Source organism: Dysidea avara, chromosome 5 (assembly GCF_963678975.1).
Source record: "Dysidea avara chromosome 5, odDysAvar1.4, whole genome shotgun sequence".
NCBI lineage: Eukaryota > Metazoa > Porifera > Demospongiae > Dictyoceratida > Dysideidae > Dysidea > Dysidea avara.
In genome coordinates this window covers 33,998,237-34,022,230 of record NC_089276.1, presented here as the reverse complement: position 1 = coordinate 34,022,230, position 23,994 = coordinate 33,998,237, and the positions used below count along the sequence as shown (strand labels likewise).

At 37.2% G+C, this 23,994-nt stretch overlaps 1 protein-coding gene across 7 annotated transcripts in view; it reads left to right on the top strand.

Moving 5' to 3' along the window:
* Window positions 1-21,616, top strand: part of LOC136257080 (ultra-long-chain fatty acid omega-hydroxylase-like) — a 57,082-nt gene extending 35,466 nt beyond the window's left edge. For 2 of the 7 annotated variants that reach the window (XM_066050198.1, XM_066050197.1), the window contains 6 exons: window positions 226-422; window positions 1,641-1,771; window positions 1,959-2,026; window positions 3,175-3,257; window positions 3,314-3,379; window positions 3,518-3,766. In XM_066050198.1, the coding sequence (XP_065906270.1) occupies window positions 226-422; window positions 1,641-1,771; window positions 1,959-2,026; window positions 3,175-3,257; window positions 3,314-3,379; window positions 3,518-3,626 (654 nt within the window). In that variant the 3' untranslated portion in view covers window positions 3,627-3,766. Of the gene's footprint in view, window positions 1-225; window positions 423-1,640; window positions 1,772-1,958; window positions 2,054-3,174; window positions 3,258-3,313; window positions 3,380-3,517; window positions 3,767-13,370; window positions 13,502-15,380; window positions 15,469-18,863; window positions 18,995-19,134; window positions 19,203-19,505; window positions 19,599-20,407; window positions 20,491-20,544; window positions 20,600-21,327 lie in introns of those variants that run through there. The other 5 variants (XR_010701799.1, XR_010701798.1, XM_066050199.1 and 2 more) reach the window with 5 other exon arrangements.
* Window positions 21,617-23,994: the final 2,378 nt, after the last annotated feature.

The window sequence follows — 23,994 nt, the reverse complement described above, 5'->3', positions numbered from 1 at the left end:
GTTTCTATTCTCTTAATCAATGATGGATTTGCTCTGCTTGCATTACAAAGTTCCCAATGAAAGTTTATATGTGCTGTAGAGTAACACCCTTATGCTTGTGTTTTTTGTCCATCTTCAAAAAATCCCAATGCTACATTGACTCGATAATAGAAAATTGCTTCATCACATTTATGTTTCGTCTGAGCTCATTTCATCTTATTCATCACAGTTGTTAACTTCTATTAGGATGAACAAGGAGTTGGGTTATCCAATGAAGAGATCAGAGCTGAGGTGGACACATTTGTATTTGAGGGACATGACACTACAGCTAGTGGTCTGTCCTGGACACTATACAACCTTGCTATCCATCCTGAACACCAGGCCAAGTGTAGGGAGGAGGTGGATGCTCTGTTTGATGAGAAGGAAAATGAAGATCTGACCTGGTACAAACTAAGATATAATGACTATGTTTTAAAAGCTATGATAGCATCAAAAGTTGCTTACGTAGTTTAAAATACGTACATGATGGCAAATATAGATAATAGATCAATTTTAATGGCAATTATCATAGTGCCATACATTAGGCCAGGCAAACTTGATAACTTGTTTCTCATCCACAAAAATTCGGATTTCCATGTGGGCAGGAGATCACTTTTCATTATTCATTATTTTAAACAAGATACTACAAATCAAGCTGTCTGTTTTAGCTAAAGCATTTTAAGAACTAGTACTTACGTTTTACCACCATTTCTGAGGTGCAAATGAGATTTGCTGTGCTGTAAAATGATAGCCAGCCTTCTTAGCATCAAAATAAGTGTGCACGTGATTGATAACAACAATAATGAAGTTAGAGGCGGTGGGGTAAAAACGTGAGTTGGTTGTTATTGGTTTGAAGTGATTTTATTGCATGTACAGAGATTTTTTAACAGCAAGGGGCAATATATAAATTTCAATGTGTAGCTTCGTAGGCCATTGAAATGTGTGCTAATCATATTTTTTTCACTGTGCTAATCAATACTATGTAGTATTATTCACTGTCATGATTCGAATTACTGTTGACAAATATCACATGTCAATACTACCACTAGTCCTTAATTTGCCTCCAACATTCTGCTTGTCTTGATGCTCACATTTGCTTTTCTTGACAGTATTGTTTAGAAATAATCGAAGCCCTATAGTTGGCTAACAGCCATGACTATAGTAGAAATTAACTGTGGACTGGTATGGCTGAAGATATGAGTGACCTCCCTTATTTTATGGCTTTTTATTGTGAAATGATTCCTACTCAAATGTAAATTTTTAAATTTACCTAATACTTGTATTATACGTAGTTCTTCTTTCCCTTGTGATAATCAGAAATCTTGCTTTAGAGTGTTTTCTGTAAGATTTTTGGCCTTTGACATGATAATTGTGCAAGTTTTGTCATAAACTGTTCTATTTTTAGGCTACATGAATATTGTACGTAGCTGTGTCACGTAGTGTCACATAACATGTCAGTTGCTGATCACAAAATAAACTATGTTGTATGCAGTATATACAGTAGTATGTACCTTATTAATAAGTTATGTAGATCTAGTGACTTAGCCTTATGGTAAATTATGCAATGCAACTAATGGTATATCTGTGGGTTACTGAATTATCGTGTTGTTCTACACTTACAGGGATGACATGAATCATCTGGAGTATGTTGGCATGTGTATCAAGGAGTCATTGAGGCTGTTCCCACCAGTACCAGCCATTGGCAGAGAGTTGTCACAGGATGTAGCATTTGATGGACATGTGATGCCTAAAGGTGTGTCTGTTCCCATATGTTGACCAACGCAGTGAATTATGTATAGAACATATAAAGATACATTACAACAAGTTTGTACCTATGTACATTAAAAAAAATTGAGTGATACTTATGTATGTTATAATTAGAGTAGTTCAGTCGTGTTATGTAGTTTGTCTATGAGTGTCTATATTTATTGTCACTATAGGTACTAAAGTGGTATTTGCTATTTATGCTCTCCACCACAATGCTTCAGTTTGGGGAGATGATGTGGAGGTGTGTGTATTACTGGATAATACATAGGTGGAGCTGTTTATACTAAATTATACTGTACGTGTCCATTACTTTAGTAGAATCTTGAACTCTTGAAACCAACTATTTTGTCTCAGCAGCTACTTTTCTAATGTATACATGATCAAATCAATGTACTTGAAATGTTTTATGAAATAGTTCTACCAATGGTATTAGCAAAAAAAATGTGCACTCTATTAGGGTATTACAAAAACAAAATTAATATACATGGTTTAATAAAATGTATCAATACCTGTTTTCCAGAATCATCATAATCATCATTGTGTCTGTAGATAAGAAAAAAGCCCCAAAACCAGTTTATGGCTGGGTTTGGGACATTTAAAATACAAAGTATTACAAAAATGGGTCAATTAAAATATACTATATAATGCTATTGTAATCATCACTGCACCTGTAGATAAGAGGACATTTGGTAAAACAAGTCCCAAATCTAGTTTATAGCTGGCCTTGGGTACAAAATAACTGAATCCATGCAAATACAGCTAACCTGTAAAAAAGGATGCCAGGGTGAAAAATAGGGCTGAAATGATCATGGTTTTTTGGTATTCAAGCACTCTTTAGAGTTAACAATTGAGTACTAGCTACTTGTAGTCGTACCCATGTGACATGTTTTATACCGACCTTAAGCAGTTCACAGCTTTTTCAAGTAACAACAATGATACACACACTGTTTTAAAGGACTGATGTTAGTGTTCCTGACAAGACATTATGCCAATCAAACTTTATAGCCTTCATTGTGTCACTCCTGTAGGCAAATGCATCATGTGAGCTAGATCATGTGATCTTAACAAGTACCAATTTTACTATCCAAGTACCAAAATCCTTAACAAGTCCTTGAGTATTTGCAGTGTTTGTTTCAGCCCTAGTGAAAAAAGAATACTGAAATCAAAAGTGGCAGCCTAATAAATGTTAATGCCAACCAATTTTAACAATACTAGTTTGAAGGCTATGCCTTTTTTACAGATGTAATGTACATAATAAGTCAAAGGAACAGTGTTTTGTGGAATATCATAATTATTTAATCTAAAATCCTGCAACATCTACTTAATGTATGGATGGATTGAGTGGATATCTTTAACTAATTCAAGAATCAGTCCTGACTTGTATTGCAGGAGTTTAATCCTCTGAGGTTTACAGTGGAGAATTCTAAGGGAAGAGATCCATTTGCTTATGTCCCATTCTCAGCTGGTCCAAGGTTAGTAAACACCTCCACTATATACTGGCTGTTTATTCTGATGTGTTCTACAATAGGAATTGTATAGGACAGAATTTTGCCATGAATGAGCAGAAAGTTGCTATTGCTAAAATACTGAGAAGGTTAGCTATCTAGCTATTGACAGTGGTTGAACTACTATACTAATTTTATAACTAAATGTGACTCATAATTTAGTGAAACGCAGATGTGATGTTTACATGGGCTTAATCAGGATTAGTTTTGTGTATACAATACTGCAGGTTTGAGTTGGCACAAGCAGTAGAAGGTGAAGTACCTCTAAAGGAGTTAGAGGTCATCCTCAGAGCAAAAGATGGAATAAAACTGAAGATAACTCCTAGGGAATTGTGATGCTGAAACTTTTAAACTTGAGTTTTACACATGTTTTACTTGTTTCTCTTGTGTATAGCGGCTGCAATCAATGGTCAGTTCACAGTTCTAATGATATAGCTAAACTGTTACAGACACTGACAAATCACAAAATTATCAGAGCTGACAAAACAATCTGTTAATGAATATCTAATCCAAAACAGCCAAGCTGTAAAAAAAGTGTGCGGCCCTCAGAAAGGCTATGGTGAAAAAAGATGTGAAATCCAAGGTGGCGGCCAAGAAATGGCTGTGATGGTAGGTTAATGGTAAAATTTTAATAATGACAATTCGGGTAAATTTTGTGAAGCGGCACAAAAATTCACCTGAATTGTCGTTATTAAAATTTTTACCATTAACCTACCATCACAGCCATTTCTTGGCCGCCACCTTGGATTTCGCATCTTTTTTCACCATAGCCTTTCTGAGGGCCGCACACTTTTTTTACAGCTTGGCTGTTTTGGATTAGATTTCATTTCTTTTTGTATTTGTATAACCCAAAGCCGGCCTATGGCCAGCTTTGGGACTTTTTTAACCTATGTTTTTTTTCTTTACTACAGGAAGAAGTAAAGATGAAGTAGATATACTTTAAATATTTTATCAGTAAATGTACAAATTATATATATAATACATATGTGACCGGATTTGTAAAAAGGGGTCTTCCACACACATCCAATTTGCCAACTTTGACAATTGATAGCTTCAGATTGGAAAGAGCTATTGCCTTGAAATTTGGGCAGTGGTGATTTCTTTGCAGCTGAACTCTCCACATGATGGTTTCTTTGTAGCTGAACTCTCTACAAGGCAATTTCTTCTAGCTGATCTCTCTACAGGGAGATTTGTTTGTAGCTGAACTATCTACAAGGTAACTTCTTCTAGCTGATCTCTCTACAGGGTGATTTGTTCGTAGCTGAATTCTGTACAGGTGATTTGTTTGCAGCTGAGCTCTTTACAAAATGGTTTCTTTGTAGCTGAACTCTCTACAAAGTAACTTCTTCTAACTGATCTTTCTACAGGGTGATTTGTTTGTAGCTGAACTATCTACAATGTAATTTCTTCTAGCTGATCTCTCTACAGGGTGATTTGTTTGTAGCTGAATTCTGTACAGGTGATTTGTTTGCAGCTGAGCTCTTTACAGAATGGTTTCTTTGTAGCTGAACTCTCTACAAAGTAACTTCTTCTAACTGATCTTTCTACAGGGTGATTTGTTTGTAGCTGAACTATCTACAAGGTCATTTCTTCTAGCTGATCTCTCTACAGGGTGATTTGTTTGTAGCTGAATTCTGTACAGGTGATTTGTTTGCAGCTGAGCTCTTTACAGAATGGTTTCTTTGTAGCTGAACTCTCTAAAAGGTAACTTCTTCTAACTGATCTTTCTACAGGGCAATTTGTTTGTGGCAGAATTTTATACAGGGTGATTTCTTTGCAGCTGAACTCTCTACATGGTGGTTTCCTTGTAGCTGAACTCTCTACAAAGTAATTTCTTCTAGCTGATCTCTCTACAGGGTGATTTGTTTGTAGCTGAATTCTGTACAGGTGATTTGTTTGCAGCTGAGCTCTTTACAGAATAGTTTCTTTGTAGCTGAACTCTCTACAAGGTAACTTTTCTAGCTGATGTCTCTACAAGGTGGCTAGTTTGTAGCTGAACTCTCTACATGGTGGTTTCTTTGTAACTGAACTTTCTACAAGGTGACTTCTTCTAGCTGATTTTTCAATAGGGTGATTTGTTTGTAGCTTCACTCTCTACAAGGTAACTTCTTCTAGCTGATCTCTCTACAGGGAGATTTGTTTGTAGCTGAACTCTCTACAGGTGATTTGTTTGAAGCTGAACTTTCTAAATGATGGTTTCTTTGTAGCTGAACTCTCTACAAGTTAACTTCTTCTAGCTGATCTCTCTACAGGGTGGTTTCTTTGTAGCTGAACTCTCTAAAAGGTAACTTCATCTAACTGATCTTTCCACAGGGCAATTTGTTTGTGGCTGTATTTTCTACAGGGTGATTTGTTTGCAGCTGAACTTTCTACATGGTGGTTTCTTTGTAGCTGAACTCTCTACAAAGTAATTTCTTCTAGTTGATCTCTCTACAGGGTGATTTGTTTGTAGCTGAATTCTGTACAGGTGATTTGTTTGCAGCTGAGCTCTTTACAGAATGGTTTCTTTGTAGCTGAACTCTCTACAAGGTAACTTCTTCTAACTGATCTTTCTACAGGGCAATTTGTTCGTGGCAGAATTTTATACAGGGTGATTTCTTTGCAGCTGAACTCTCTACATGGTGGTTTCTTTGTAGCTGAACTCTCTACAAGGTGATTTCTTCTAGCTGATCTCTATACAGGGTGATTTGTTTGTAGCTGAATTCTGTACAGGTGATTTGTTTGCAGCTGAGCTCTTTACAGAATGGTTTCTTTGTAGCTGAACTCTCTACAAGGTAACTTCTTCTAACTGATCTTTCTACAGGGCAATTTGTTCGTGGCAGAATTTTATACAGGGTGATTTCTTTGCAGCTGAACTCTCTACATGGTGGTTTCTTTGTAGCTGAACTCTCTACAAGGTGATTTCTTCTAGCTGATCTCTATACAGGGTGATTTGTTTGTAGCTGAATTCTGTACAGGTGATTTGTTTGCAGCTGAGCTCTTTACAGAATGGTTTCTTTGTAGCTGAACTCTCTACAAGGTAACTTCTTCTAACTGATCTTTCTACAGGGCAATTTGTTCGTGGCAGAATTTTATACAGGGTGATTTCTTTGCAGCTGAACTCTCTACATGGTGGTTTCTTTGTAGCTGAACTCTCTACAAGGTGATTTCTTCTAGCTGATCTCTATACAGGGTGATTTGTTTGTAGCTGAATTCTGTACAGGTGATTTGTTTGCAGCTGAGCTCTTTACAGAATGGTTTCTTTGTAGCTGAACTCTCTACAAGGTAACTTCTTCTAACTGATCTTTCTACAGGGCAATTTGTTCGTGGCAGAATTTTATACAGGGTGATTTCTTTGCAGCTGAACTCTCTACATGGTGGTTTCTTTGTAGCTGAACTCTCTACAAGGTGATTTCTTCTAGCTGATCTCTATACAGGGTGATTTGTTTGTAGCTGAACTCTCTACAAGTTAACTTCTTCTAGCTGATCTCTCTACATAGTGATTTGTTTGTAGCTGAATTCTATATAGGTGATTTGTTTGCAGCTGAGCTCTTTAAATAATGGTTTCTTTGTAGCTGAACTCTCTCAAGGTAACTTCTTCTAGCTGATGTCTTTACAGGGTCACTAGTTTGTAGCTGAATTCTCTACATGGTGGTTTCTTTGTAACTGAACTCTCTACAAGGTAACTTTTTCTAGCTCATCTTTCTACAGGGTGATTTATTTGTAGCTGAATTCTTTACAGGTGATTTGTTTGCAGCTGAGCTCTTTAAAGAATGGTTTCTTTGTAGCTGAACTATCTACAAGGTAACTTCTTCTAGCTGAAGTCTCTACAAGGTCACTAGTTTGTAGCTGAGCTCTCTACATGGTGGTTTTTTTTGTAACTGAACTCTCTACAAGGTGACCTCTTCTAGCTGATCTTTCTACAGGGTGATTTGTTTGAAACTGAACTCTCTACAAGGTAACTTCTTCTAGCTGATCTCTCTACAGGGAGATTTGTTTGTAGCTGAACTCTCTACATGATGGTTTCTTTGTAGCTGAACTCTCTACAAGGTAACTTCTAGCTAATCTCTCTACATGGAGATTTGTTTGTAGCTGATCTTTCTACAGGGTGATTTGTTTGAAGCTGAACTCTCTACAAGGTAACTTCTTCTAGCTGATCTCTCTACAGGGAGATTTGTTTGTAGCTGAACTCTCTACATGATGGTTTCTTTGTAGCTGAACTATCAACAAGGTAACTTCTTCTAGCTGATCTCTCTACAGGGTGATTTGTTTGTAGCTGAATTCTGTACAGGTGATTTGTTTGCAGCTGAGCTCTTTACAGAATGGTTTCTATGTAGCTGAACTCTTTACAAGGTAACTTCTTCTAGCTGATGTCTCTACAGGGTCACTAGTTTGTAAATGAATTCTCTACATGGTGGTTTCTTTGTAACTGAACTCTCTACGAGGTAACTTCTTCTAGCTGATCTTTCTATAGGGTGACTTGTTTGTAAACGAATTCTCTACATGGTGGTTTCTTTGTATCTGAACTCTCTACATTGTGGTTTCTTTGTAGCTGAACTCTACAAGGTGATTTCTTCTAGCTGAATTATCTCTTTCTATAGTTGCATGAATTCCCTACAAGGTAACTTCTTCTAGCTGATCTCTCTACAGGGTGAATTGTTTGTGGCTGATCTCTCTACAGGGTGGCTTGTTTGTAGCTGATCTCTATACAGGTTACTTGTTTCTAGCTGATCTCTTGAATTCTCTTCGGGTGACTGCTCTATTAGGATGACTGCTCTATTAGGATGACTGCTCTATTAGAGTATCTCGATCTCGCACTTGCTACACTAAGTTGGATTTCGTGTTATAACTCCGTGGTTTTAAGTCTGATTCTTCTACACCATTGAAGAGCCTTTCTAAGATGATAACTCCATCTGTACAGCGATTTTCAAAGCATTACCCCAAGCGGTTTACCTGGTAGGCGTGGCAAGCAGTCGTTTTTTATTAGCTAATCTCGATTGCGTAATTGTTACACACTGTTGGTTTTTTCGTTGTATCTTCCTGGTTTTTAGCTCGATTTCTTTCAAACCACAAAAGGTTTGAGGTTCAATAGTTAACCTATTCACCCACCGATTTTCAGCTTCTTCTCATACGCGGTTTACCCTGTAGGCGTGACAACATATTGGTGTTAATTTTCGTGAATAATCGTTCATAACTCTTTGCCTGTTTATCGTATTCCAGCCAAAGTTGGTACCGAGATGCGCCTTTATATCCCCCTTCTGTGTGCCAAATTTCAAGGCAATCGGATATGGCGTGCGAGTTTTATAGCAGTTTTTGTAAGTGTGCGACAAGAAAAATAAGAAAAAAAAAACGAAGAAACTGAGCCAATTTGTGAAGTCGCATATCTCGGAAACGCGCGAAGCGATTTCGCTCAAATTTGGAATGTGGAGTGCTGCAGTTGGGGGGCATATCCACAGCAAAAATCGTCTTGTTTCATCAAGGAAGCACGGAGCTACGGAGGTGCGAAAATTGCGTTTTCTTTCTTCCTGTCAATATACTCACGGGTGTTACGCGCCGGCTTCTTGGGCCGCACGACACACTACCGTGTGTCTTGATGTGACCAGATTTTACAAAACCGATCCAAATCGCACATCAGGCAAAATCAAACTAACACCACCAGTGGATAGCTACACTATCGTACTACTAGTTTTGACCCTCAGTACTACTCAAACTACACAAGGCTGGTTTTAACAGACATCTTTTCTGGGTGGTGTGGAGTGCTCAAATGACGGTTTCAGACCTTGTGAAGGACCTGGCTTGGCAAGGAGCAGTGGTTTACTGGTGGGCAGCCTTATAATGCTGGCCAGACGTGTTCTCTGTTGATTTTGCTACATATCAGCCACTAAGGAGCCAGCACAGCCCTGTAATCTCGTGTCTGGACTCCAATCGTGGTCTGCCTCCATTTTGAGGTCTATCTCTTGCCCTCCCCATCACCCCCCACCCTCCACCCCTTTGTGAGCACTCGTGATACTACTTCGCTCGTCCAACTGCTCAGATTTTCTATCTTATTTGGCGGGAAACTCTACAAGCAACTACAAGTACTGGAAGTGGCGTGAAAGGTAACAGATTGATGCATCTTTTGTGTAAATTTCATACGCGTGCTTGCTATCCTTGGAGAGTTATGCTGGCTTCAATTCTTTAAAACCGTTTATCTCGAAACTTCTAATGTGCAATTTGGATCGTTTTTCCAAAATCCAGTCACATATAATGATTAAATAAGTTAGATTTATCTAAATACTATTATTGATGACAATGGTATCATATAGTGGAGTGGGTTTAGTACTAGTGTCCCACAACCTGGCCATCTATATAGCTGAATTTTTCTCGATGTTGTCAATCAAATATTGTTGATGATTATTACAGGGGCGTAGCCAGGATTTTTTGAAGGGGGATTCCAACATCAGTATTGATTTACCAGAAGCAGGGGTCTGGGAGTGCAGCCGTCAGCCTCTGAGAGACTTTCAATATTCTAATGAATCAAAACTCTATATTTTATGTGGGAAAGTACATAAATATAATGCATATAAGTGCCCCTGGGATGAAGCTAGTACTAGATAAAGCTACCTAAACAAACAGCATAACACATAGAGACACATATGTATAGGTATCTGTAAGTGATAGGTATCCCACTGGTATAGGAACCTTGAAACCACTGATACAAATTACAATCAAAACATTATAATTTTAACATGCTTTCAAGAGGGCTCGTGTTTACCTCTGTAAATCTTTCCCTGAGAGATAAATGCAAGCTTTATCAATTGTGCTGTGCCATCATGTGCCCTAAACTATTACTCACTCATTTTGTCCTGCCGCACTAAATGGTGTGTTAGGGTCCTGCTGTAAACTCAAAAGTCTAAATTTTACAAGGGGGGGGGGGGGTTCCCTGTGGCAGACTTAGATGGGTTTCTATAGTTTCCGTCGCACCCTATACTCTAATAGAGCAGTCAAGTAACTACTCTAATAGAGGAACCAAAGCTACAGTTTAGGACAACCTTTTCCCTACATTACACATTTACTGCGAAATCTAATCTTAATCTAAAATTTTGAGAGATGTCTTCCAGTTCGTTTGACTGAGATACTCCAATAATGCAGTCATTATTTCTATATAAATGATTTTAAATAATCAAATGTGACCGGATTTCATATAACAAGGCTTCCACACACACAAAATCCAACTTACGTTTTTACCAGAAATGGATTGCTGGTCTAACACACTATCATATTCCACACTGTACTTCCTTCAGCACTGGCAAGTCTGGTTTCTGTAGCAGCTTTCTTCCAACCCTGTCAAAGCCACGAGTGGGCCATTAAATGGCCATGGCTTTGTGATAATGGTGTGTAGTGAACTGGGACTTCACAGAGAGCTCGCCAATAGTGTTCTCAGTCAATTTGGAGTGATTTGAGGGCCATGAAGGGCCCAAACTTGGCCTCTAGATTCCATTTGTCTTCTTACTTCATTTTATACCCCTATATTAAGCCCACCCAGCCTCCCACCCTATTACTGCCACCTGTGATATTATTACCCGCTCGAAAAAAGCTGCCCAAAACAGGGCAAATTTTGGGTATCAGAAATTAATACACCCACTCACTGATAGCTAGTAAATAGATGAATAATGGGTGCAAATTTTGTTTGCACAGCTGTAGGCACTGGGATAACACACCACCTATCTGCTTTTCTTACACTCTCTGGTATGTATTACAGCTCAACTGGACTTTCACAGTTTCCTCAACTGCAACACTATCATGTTTAATTTGCTGCTGTTGTTCATGTTTGTGAGACACATTTTGATATATCGTGATAGTACTATTGCATACTATCATTATCATGATTGTTACTCACTATCACGATAATCAATAGATTGCAACCATCGCTCAGATCTATTTTTACGTCACATTGAATTGATTATACACGATCAATCTTTCTTCACTGATTTCATCTCTGTATATAGTGAAGAACAATGATACAAGAAGAAATTACCTAGCAATGAATTCTCCTATATTATAAGTGACCCAAATCTGATTTGTTTGCATAATTGAAATACATTGGGTAAAAAAATGCGTGCCATGGAAAAGATTCATGCACATTTTAATCACTCCAGCATACCAGGAAGGAAGACATGAATTGAGGTCTCTTTTAAACAGCCTTCTTGCTTAATGGCATGGGTGTACCTTGATGAATGCTCCAGTTCATTGTGAATAGAATGACACAAGTCCCAACTCTGTAGCTCGTTGCACTCAAGACTTATGATCAATTACCAAGCACTTGTAGTTTTTGCCATATAACACTGTACAAATCAACTGTTTTGCTCTTCTTGTTTTCTATTGCTATAACTCCAAAAGCACTTACCAGATGACGCTGAAACTTTAACATCCCATTGGTTTTTCCCTATAGACAACAAAAAGTCATAAAAGTAAAATGCGAACAAATCGGGTTTTCCGTCACAATTATATTTAATGTAATAATATAATATAAGGCCACACAATAACGTGTTGTGTTGGCAAGGAAAGCTGGACAAGCGTGTATTTTATAGAAACCAAGAAAATATAATTTTCATGCATTCATTCCTCGGTATCAATTAGAAATAACCCATAAAACATCCCTTGGGTAGGGAGTCATCCATACCAAATTTGAGCTAAATCAGTCCAGCCGTGATACACGCTTTCAAAGTTTGTCTTATTTTCTTTGTATTATTCTTCATCTTCCATTAGTTTTCTTTTACACCACCTTCAAAAATTGGCATACTGGTGCAGCCTTATTAAATTCTTTTCAAATTTGGAGGGTATAAGAGCATAATATATCATAACGTATTTATAATCCAATTTGTGTACAGATTGGTGCAAAGTTACGAGCAATTTTCAAGAATTGCATACAGGTAAACTACTGACAGAAGCAACTTAAGAATCATAGGCTAACCATCATAGCACGGACCTTTTATGATTTAAAAGTATAAAGGGATATAAAGAGCAAATATCAAACACGTGAAACAAACATGATCGAGACTGTAATAGAGCAGTCACCAAGAAGTTTAAAAAATTGCATGGAAACGTTGGAAAAAAATGTTCAGGGTTTGAACCAGGGACCTCCACAACTATGTCCAAACCCTTTACGTGTACCACTCTGCCACTGCTGTCAGCTGTTCATTAAATTTCTACCTTATAAATGAAAATATTCTAGTTTATAACATTAGAAAGGTATATAAAAGTTTTATAATTTCATAGATCTATCAATGGAAATTCTAGAACATTCTGTGAACATTGTATTAGAAGTGCTCAGAAAAAATGTGTGTTCTATATATTAGAGTACTACAAAATGATTAAAAACTAGTCAATAGGCTATATACATAAGAATCACATGATCGAGATGCCCTCAAGAATAGATCAGTTGGCGATAGTGTAATTTATAGTCATGTCTACCAGCTAAACCACTCTAAATTTTCTTGCATGTGTCAGTAAACTATCAAGCTACAGGTGTACAAGCCTTCTGTAATGAATGTAATGGAAATCAATGTGAAAGCCATCCATAGCTACATGCATGTAATAAGCTCGTTTTGAGATCCTTCAATACATGCAACATTAATATGATGTTTACAAATGTCGCTTTCTTCTGTTCACCTGTAAAAATTTAAAAAAGATAGACAAAAGTCATACAAATACAAAAAAATGTCTAATCCAAAACAGCCAAGCTGTGTAAAAGGGTGTGGCCTTCCAAAATAGCTAGTATGAAACAGAAGTGATGTCAAAGGAAGCAGCCAAGAAATGGCTGCAAAGTTGACATAATATAATTGCAGCCATTTCTTGGCCACCATCTTTGATGTTGCTTTTCCATACTTTATAGCCCATTTTTTGGAAGGTCACACCCTTTTGCACAGCTTGGTTGTAGATATCACTAATTACTTTTGAAATAAAGCACATAACATTGCAATGGCAGTAGCAAGTAATATATTGCTTTTTAAACTAACACTGTTAGTGGGTCAGTATACCAGTCCATTGATGTAAAGTTGGATTATAGGACATACGTTTCGTAACACAATGTATATAGCAACCATGTGATCTCCACTACAGGTGTTTTCCCTACTATTTTGACATCATCTACAACCTCACATCGTCCAGTCGACGTTACAAGAAAGCTGCTAAACTGGTACATGATTTTGCCATGGACATCATTACTAAGAGGAGGAAGGAGCTGGAGGGAAAGTGGGTGGGGCTGTGTTTTGTAGTAGGAGTGCCTTTGTTAACTGACATACAACCATTTCCCAGGTATGGTTGTAAAAGAAGTTACAATGGCTTTGTGTGCATTGTCACTGCACTATGACAGTCACCTTAATACTAACACTGCATATGCTTTATCAAAGCATAGGGTATCAAAAAAAAACTGTAGATGATAAGGCCCGTACATAACATGGCAGCTAATGTAGGGGGGGTTTCCAGGGGCTTCATGAAACCCTTTGGATTTTATACAGTACTTAAAACATTAAGAAATTGAAGCTTCCGGTTTCCAGAATCTGGAATCGATCATGTAAAAGGGCAAATTTTGAAACTTTTATCTTAGTTAAACAATAGTTACTCACATAAAAGCTATATGTAGCATTGTTCTGAATAATAATTTTGGTGTATACACTAATAAAGCAGTCAGGCAATATAAACTACATCACTTAGCTGTACTGAGTGGAAACCCCTTTTCAAAATTCCTGCATATGTCCCTGTTATGTGTAGGTTGAAGTAATTGTGCACTCACACACATTATACTAGTCGAGGTATAAAAGGCCTTTTTTGATTGTGATCTTCAGTAGTTCTCTGTTAAGCTAATTACTGCAGGGGCATAGGGAGGGGTTCAGGAACCTCCCTGTAAAATTTAGACTTCCGTCTCAGTTTACAGCAGGACCCTAACACACCATTTAGTGTGGCAGGACAAAATTAGTAAGTAAGCGCAGTACAACAATTGATAAAGCTTGCACATGATTTATCTCTCAGGAAGGATTCACAGAGGTAACATGAGCCCTCTTGAAAACTGGTTTAAAAAATCGATATTCTCTAATAGAGCAGTCACGTTAATGCTATCCCCTGTGAGGAGGTGCAACATTGCAGTATAGACATGCACTAAAGGAGCCACAACGGCCAGGATCTGAGATCTTCTCTGCATTCAACCTTACTTCACGCCAGCAAGGGGGTAGAGCAGTCACATATGCATGCATGTAATTATCCATATGTTAAGGAACTTCATTAGTGAAGTGTTTCAGATATTCTAACATTAAATACAAAACTGAGCATGAACTTATTCTGCTAGCTTTGGTGCGCAGTGTTTAAAGATATAGAATGCCATTAATTTATCACTTGGGCATGCAAAATGAATCCATGCTATGCATATTAAATTGTAGTTATAATGTTTTGATTGTAAGTCATTCATTTAATTTGTATCAGTGGATTTATGGTTCCTATACCAGTGGGATAACCATCACTTACAGATGTCTATATGTGTCTCTATGTGTTATGCTGTCTGTTTCCACTAGGTAGCTTTATCTACAGTACTAGCTTCATCCCAGAGGCACTTATATGCATTATAATTAATTGCATAAAATATTAATCTACTGAGTTTTGATTCATTAAAATATTGCAAGTCTCTCAGTGGCTGGGGGCTGTGCCTGCATGGTAACTCAATACTGCTGTTTGAACCCCCCTTCAAAAAATCCTGGCTACGCCCCTGTACTGAGTTCCAGTTTTATGTCGTCCCTACCCAGCTGTTCTGGAGGCTGTTGGCTTCAGGCACTAAACTGCTAATTAGCTAAGCATGACTGCATTTTGAAAATACACTGTTCTACTAGTAAAAGAACAATTTTTGGTGATTAGATTATTAGTACACAAGTGTCCATGTAATCTATTTCTAGTCGTAGAACCAACTGGTACAATTTCACACACATGATCAATCATGCGGGGTTGTTTATGTAACATTCCTTACATAACTGTTTTGTATAACTGTACTGTATTTTGTGTGACAGTTTGCAACTTCTATTTGTAATTTTGTTGATAATACAAAGCTACATAGACTAGTGAATATTGTTATGTTTTTCCTATTAGAAAACTAGTAATGATGATGGTATAATGGATGGAGCACCTGCCAACAAGAGGAAAAAGAAGTACCTTGACTTCATTGACATACTGCTACAAGCAAAGGTAGGTATTACACAGACAACAGTATTCTATCAAAAAGCAATTTGCCAATACAATTATACTGTAGCAACTTACTTTCTTTGGTCTATATGCGCACACAGATCTACAATACGTATGCACGTACGTATGTGCCACAAGAGTAGCTACAATTGTTTTGCCAAAATGTAAATTCAAATAGTACTACACTGTGTTACCACTCAAGGGTGTGGCATAATTTGAATAATATAATGTTTGTGCTTGTTATGTTTCTTTCTACATGCCTTCAAGAAAACCAAATTATGTTATGTAACTGCTATTGGTAGAGAAATGCTTCACACAATGCCATATTAGCCAAGTTTTAATTTGTTACTTCTGAGGTTGTTACATTGTAATTGTTAACACCTATTAGGATGAACAAGGAGTTGGGTTATCCAATGAAGAGATTAAAGCTGATGTGGACACATTTGTATTTGAGGGACATGACACTATAGCTAGTGGTCTGTCCTGGACACTATACAACCTTGCCATCCACAGGGACGGATCCAGGTAGGGGGGGCTTTGGGGGCTGAAGCCCCCCCCCTCCCCCCCCCCCCCCCCCCCTTCATATTTAGGCTTTACTTGATCAATATGCTGAGAATTATAATGAAATTTTGTCTTAGCATAATTATATGATCACTAATAATACAAATACTCATAAAACCACCTTATAAACATCTTTCCAAGGTATTATTAGTGGATTTATCCTAACTTTTATGCAACAAGGACCTGGATCAGCATTGGAGGTGTACAAGATCGAGATACTCTAATAGAGCAGTCAGCTAACCACTCTAATAGAGCATTCACTGGAAACATGTAGTTGGTTCTGTTATGAAATTTTTCCAAATCTGCCTGCACCTATACATACAATGAAGTACATTGGTCTGTTTAAAGGGCTTCATTCATCCACTTGTGTAGTTAATATGTATGGCAATACTTAATTCAGGTACACAATTTCCATTGAAAATGCTCTCAGATTCAATCTTGTTTGGTTCAAATTTCAAAATTTTCCACTTTCAACATTATTATTCTAACATGCACCTATTCAGTGTTGTGCAATTGTGAGAGGGTGCATCATGTACTTGGTTGTCTGTACCTACCCAAACTTTTCCATTAGCAAAATGCTTCAGAGAGCCATACCTATAATCTAAAGGCAGTATATATAATCTACAGGCAGAAAATATTATGAATTTTATGTGGGCATGTCTCCAAATTGCAGTATTTTAGCATCTATTGTTCAAAATTTTCCTGGGGGGGTATGCCCCCAGACCCCCTAGTTCCAGCATGCTTTGCACACCTCTACCCAAGAGATTAGTACCTTGAGTTATCCCCCCCCCCCCCCCCCTTTATAAATCCTAGATCCACCCCTGATCCACCCTGAACACCAGGCCAAGTGTAGGGAGGAGGTGGATGCTCTGTTTGATGAGAAGGAAAATGAAGATCAAACAATGTATTGGCATAATATCTGTGATGACATGCAAATGTAGAACTGAAGATGCCAGTAGTACAGAGCCAATTATTACTGCCTGACATAGGCCATTTGTCAGGCAAATATCATGCCTGGCCGACCACAATGTCAGATCAAAATACAAGGAAGTAGTCCAAGGTTGTATAGTTATTTTAGTGCATAAGTATATAGTGAACACAATAATGATTGTACCATTATACATACTAAGGTTAAGTAAATCTATTGGTGTATTCCCTGAATGCCTAATTGTGTAAAGCAGCAGTGTATCAATGTCAGGTAAAGCTTTAGTCTGCCTGACATTTTCACTGGGGTTTTTTAAAAAGTTATAATTGTCTCTGCATTAGTAGTAATAAAGTCTTTACTGTTATAATAATCACCATGCTTATTGTTTTTGTCTGAGTGCATGTCCCAACTATCAATATTACTGAAATAGTGAAGTGGCCATTACACTTCGTTTTCAGCTATTTAACTTGTTACACAGCGTTACAAATTAAGAACACCATAAGAAGTACTTCTACAATCAATCCAATCACAGTGGAAAACTCGGACAATTCTTGTTACAGACATAGGAAAGCCATGCATCCAGGGGCACTACCACAAATCAACACCTTGCACTGTAAGCAAAGATAATTGGGGCACAAATGAGGACACAGGTAAGTTCATGAAACATGCAATGAATGTACAAAACCATAAGGCACCTGTTGAGCTGAAGAGACATTGAACAACAAAAAAATCAAGCCCATAGCCTTAGCCATTATTGAATTACGCTTATCTGAACATTAGTTCAGGTAGTCAATAGAAATTTTGTTTCAAATTTTGTGGCAACCTATTGGAAGCATTCTGAAGGCATTTTGAGGATTGGTTACGTCAACCTAAACAATACTGCCAAGACACCATGAAGGTATTGTGAGGCTGGTTTATTTTGGTCCAAACTCTTATGATTCCTAATATACAGTACTATCATTAGTGTTGTACACCTACAAAATTTTTGTCACTGGTTAATTGCCTACCAATAATTGGCAATAACTGGTTAATTGGTTTGTTTGTATATTGGCAGACATAATATGACTCAACAAGCCTGCTGGATGGTTTAGAGTGGTACCAAAGTGACCATCAACATCCTATCCTGCAATAACAGTTATTACAATCACATACTTACACATTCTTTGAGGTTATGTTATGACTTAACACTTGTCAGTAGGGGTAATTTATGGTTTACCAAGTGGGTGGGCAATAACCAGTTTAAAGGTTTCTTCACCAGTTATTGGCTGACCTAGACAACACTGGTTAATAACTGGTTAATTGGACACTGGTGTATATACATCATGTTGTATGATGACAAGTTGTACTCTAAAATAGAGCTCGGCGGTATTGAAATTTGGATACACGGTATTAGTAACAGGAAAATATCACGGGGGGTTAGCTTGTCATTGTAACTATTACATCATTTCTTGGGCCTAGTATGAAGCAGTATCATCCCAAAAACCAAAATACATATATAGTTCAGTACAGTAAGCATGTGTTGTAATATGACAACCTCAAGTTTTTGTTTAGGGTGTGTCTGCTAAACCATCAACAAATTGGGTAATTAAATCTCAAAGGCTAGGTTAAAAGCAATCCTATACCGGTATTCAGTGATATACCGGTATTTCGATATATCAGTTATCAAACGCTGTCACGGTATGATACGATGATAATCGGTTATGATAATTTATCACGATAAACGGTATCACCGATATATCGCAGAGCACTACTCTGAAACCATCTAGTGTCACTGATCATATGTAAGTGTTTCTTTTACAGAATGAGTTTGTATACAGCGTATCTTGGCTGAATACATTTTGTGTCTTGTCGTAAAATTAGCAACTTTAAATGGTATGTATAGTGACGTTGTTCTACACTTACAGGGATGACATGAGCCATCTTGAGTATGTTGGTTTGTGTATCAAAGAGTCACTGAGGCTGTTCCCACCAGTACCTTTCATTGGTAGAGAGTTATCACAAGATGTAGACTTTGATGGATGCGTGATGCCCAAAGGTGTGTCTGTACACAACAATGAATTGCATATGAATATACTATCTAGTGATACATACGTATGTATAATTATTGTATTAGAGCTTTCAAACTGCAGTAGTGTCATATAAAGCCCTATGTACATATGTGTGTATTCTTGACAGGTACCAAGGTGGTATTTGGAATTTATGCTCTTCACCACAATGTTTCAGTTTGGGGAGATGATGTGGAGGTGTGTGTATAAACGGATGATGGGTGGGACTGCATTATACTGAGTTATATTGCACACATGTCCATTATTTTGGTACAGAAGAATCTAAATTAATTATTTGAAACCAGATACATACATGCTGCAGTCACTAATAAATAGAAATGTTGTTATGCAGGAAAGTCAGTTAGATATAGGGAAATAGTTTGTAAATTTGTACAGTGTACAGAGTATAAGTAAACCTCTGGGTTTGTAGAAGGAATGAAATTCAGGAACTAGAACAGCCAATGGAAAATGCTCGATAAAAGTCATCATGTTAATACACAGGTTGGATAATGCTGGATTCTTCTGCTAAAAATTTGAAACACTCTAACAGAGCAGTAACCTGCTCTAGTAAAGCAGTCAAGTCAGCAACTTTCTACATCTATATGCAGGTACTGTATGTTATTTAACGTACTAGAATGTAAACTTCATGGTTGAATCTTTGGAATATATACAAGGGAGTTTTCAGCATTCACACTGTATACCTAGCTATACTCTATCAAATTCACAGGCTTTCATTGCTGGTCTCTGATGGTATTTGTTGTATGCTCATTGATCTGGAGTGGCTTCAGTGAAGAAGCTAATTTAAAACAATGAACATTCATGGAACCACTCCAGTCTGACAAGCATATTGCTACATATCCTGACATATGACTTCTTTACAGAGCCTGAAGCCTATAATATTAATGTTTATAGAATACTTTGTGAATTCTTAAATATTTAATATTTTTGAGGTTTAAAGGAAGTAGCCAGCTTTCAGTGATGACAACTTACCTTATCTATATACCTAATCTTTGCCAGCCAGGTCTAGTCTATCAGATTCACAGTCTTACTTAGAATGCAGATCCCTGGTAGGATAGTTACTTACAAAACATTGTTGATCGCTCTATTAGAGTATTGTAATGAAAGTGACTGCTCTATTACTGTAGAGTGTTTCAATCAATTGAGTGGATGGCTCCAACAATGCTGCAAAGAAGCATTGTGTTGTAAAATAAAACTGTGTAATGACATGACGACCATTATCAGGCCTTTTCCAATAGTCATTCCCATTTTTCATTCCTGTGATCCTGTCCCGTTCCTATTTTCCTAGAATTCTCAATAACACAAAAAGTTAAACTTCATCCTATATGGATAGGTTGAGTAGCTAACTAATTACTGTACAGTTATTCATAAACCTTGTATTATAGGAGTTTAATCCTTTGAGGTTTACAGTGGAAAACTCTAAGGGAAGAGATCCATTTGCTTATGTCCCATTCTCAACTGGTCCAAGGTTAGTACACACCTCCAATGTACTGGCTGTTTATTCTGTTGTATTCTGCAATAGGAATTGTATAAGACAGAACTTTGCCATGAATGAGCATTGCTAAAATACTGAGAAGGTTAGAAAAGCTGCTGACAAATGTGCAAACTATTTTTGTAGTGAACCTACGATACATACATCTGTGTTCATTATTCTGACTTGTACCAGCATGGGTGTACCCTCAGGGGTTCAGGAACACTTGAAACATTGAGAAATTGAAGCTTCAGGTTTCATCTATCTTTTTTATGGTGTCAAATACAGTGCACACATATTATAGGATAGCTGCGTACAAATTCATTAGTTAACAGTTATATAGTAACATGTCGCTGCATGGAGTAAATGACAATCATCCCTCAGTAATACCTCTTTCTCTCAAAATCAATGGGATGGTGGTCCAAATTGAAGGAATTGTGCCCAAAAACCTGTTAATAAATAAGTCCAGTGAATTGTATTTTATTGGCCGCTGCAGTGATAAACTGTCATCTATGACATGGTGGAAGGAATAAGCGTGGATAATAGTTGCAAGGGCAAGACAAAAATTCTGAAAAGGTCCTCGACATCGTATTTACACAACAGGCCAATAGAGCTGGCATCACAACGAGAGGCCATATAACAGGACCTTTATCTTATAGTAAAGTAATGTGATAGCTACACTTGTAGTATTGTTCTAACTAATAATTTCAGTTGAAAGATTGAGATACTCTAATAAAGCAGTCAGGTAATTGTAAAATATAAGCTATAGTTGAAACCCCTTCCTACATACACCCATGGTCAGGATTAATTTTAAGTACATGTGTACTTCTACAGGTTTAAACTGACACAAGCAGTAGAAGGGGAAGTCCTTCTAAAGGGGTTGGGGCTCAGAGCAAAAGATGGAATAAAACTAAAGATAACTCCTAGGGAATTGTGACACTGAAATTTTAGAGATTTACACTTGATATTTACATTTTACTTGTTTCTCTTGTTGGAGTTTATGTATGTACATATGGAAATCAATGGTCAGTTTACAGTTATGCAAAATTGTGAAATTACAACTGAAATATCTGAGATTTTCATGTAGTGTTCAATATTGATCAGTAACCCACAACCATTGCAAACATACAGGTTGTCTCTCTTGGTTGTCACAAGCCTGGGCCAAAACAAGTAGATGTAAAGATAAGAGCTTACATGCAACATTTTTTACAAGTGTCACGAATGCCAGGTTTCGTACAGTGAAGAGTTTATGATGTACATTGGTATAATACACTTCACATGCAGTTGTGAGTTCTCTCTAGTTAAAGTATACAGTGAACCGGTATTGAGACTAAGTGTCCTGATTATCAGTTTGACTCTATATATCTGATACAAGTTGATTCAGTTGAGTGGCAACTAACTAAAGTATGTATAGTGTATTCATCTTACAAGCTCAAAGCATAGATTAGCTAGCTGCTGTATATATTCAAAAGTCATGCAGTGTTGAAGGGTATAGTAGATAGCATCAACCGAACTATCTTGAAAATTACTGCTGCTCCACTACTGTTGAATATACTTTAATTGACTATCCTATTACATAAAAGAAATCAAGAGTAAATCGTATAATATACTCTCAATTCGAGCTCTGTGTTGGGACTGATATCAAAAGTGTCCAGATTACACAAGTGTCCTCATTTTCAAGTATCCTGAATAGCAGGTTCCACTGTAAAAATGCTAACTATACCTTAAAATATGATTGAAAGAGTACATTCTAAATTTACTAAGAAGTTGCCACCATCTTGTGCTTCCAGATTATCTTTTACTTTGACTGGACATCGATGTTACCACACAGCCATTCAAGTTAAGTTTACAGATCTGTTAGTAATTATTCGCCTTCCCATTTGCTAAATATTTTCATTTTTCTAAAGATGTCACAGGTTATTGTGGACATAATTAATGCAGATCGTCTTTTTGTTCCCAGGATTGCCACTAACTTTGGTAAAGGAAGTTTCTTTCATCGTGGAACAATTTTTGGAATAGTTTATCTTCAAATGTTGTGGAGGCTGCCACTTTGTCATCTTTTTAAGTATTTGTATTTCTATAGCTGTTGTTTTGTGTACTTGGTGTACATATCTGTATGTTATTTTCAGGGCTCCGTTGAAAATCAGCATAAGCTGCGTAAATATTACAATTACAATAATTATTACGATTACAATGCAGTTTTCTTCTCAAGGCATCAGTAAGCGCCTCTAAAACAATTATTGTGTAATGGTACTTTTGCAAGTACTGATCATGACCTTTAAGGGTGCTCTGTACAGTTCATGTATATACGGCTTCCATGAAATTACCATAACTCACAAATGGTTTGGGCAAATATACTGTACTTTCTTACTGGATATAAGGCCACACCAAGTCAAACCTTAGTTTCTGGTCACCCGCCCGCATGGTAAACTGGAACCCCAGTTTATGAGGACTATTATTAATATTACAAGCGCTTAAGTGTACGTGACCAAGGACAGGGATTTTTAAACACTGCAAAAAATCGAGATACTCTAATAGAGCAGTCAGGAATTCTAATAGAGCAGTCACACTACCCTTAACTCTAATACTAGAATAGACAGATACTACTATAACGTTTTTGACTTGTCCTTGATTAGCTATATAGCTAGCTATTAGTAATGCTTCTGTTGCCAGTAAGTAATTTCAGTACAGTATGTATGTAGCATTGATCACTAGCCTAATGATCAGATATACCATAGCTTTAAACTTTCCTAACAATTCAGATGTAGTTCTCTAATAATTAGTCTAGTAACTCTTCTAGTGGATCTAAACTTGGACTTCCTTATCACTGATCACTGATATACTGACTAGAAATCCGGTAACGTTTGGTGAGCTCAAACTTCAACTTTTCCATGGTTACATAATTGCAAGTATGGTCCTAAATTAGCAAGTGCATGACATCCCTTAGTTAAAACATTAACTTAGCTTTCCCACATGATCACTGAAAAACACTAGCCTGGAGCACTCAACAACTCAACTCAAAACTTTGACAGCTACTTTACTCAAGGTTTACTGTATAGAAGGCTGGAAACGTATGCATATATAGTTGGCTAAGACTTCACATTTGAAAGAGTTTCTGATGATGTGTTAATATAGCTTTGGATTATTATTAGCTAGCTAGTAAATAATAATTTCCTGACATAGCTAATGAAACATTTCATTTGTAAAGCAAAAGTAGCCACATGAACAGACCTTTCCTTAGTGTTAGCTACACATTGTTGTGCTCAGCAGTGTAGCTAGCCATCAACAATTTTTCTGGTGCATTTTGTAGAAGCATAATTAACTACTTATGCTATAAGAATGTTTGTTAAGCTTGGTTGTAAACTCAATATGAAATGGGTAAATTAAGCAAAATTAATAACATTACAGTATTACTGGTGTATATGTAAGAGTCTATGATAGTCCTGAAGTCCTGATCATCCGCCCGCCCGCATCCTTTTGTTGGCTAGGGAGTGACCAGAA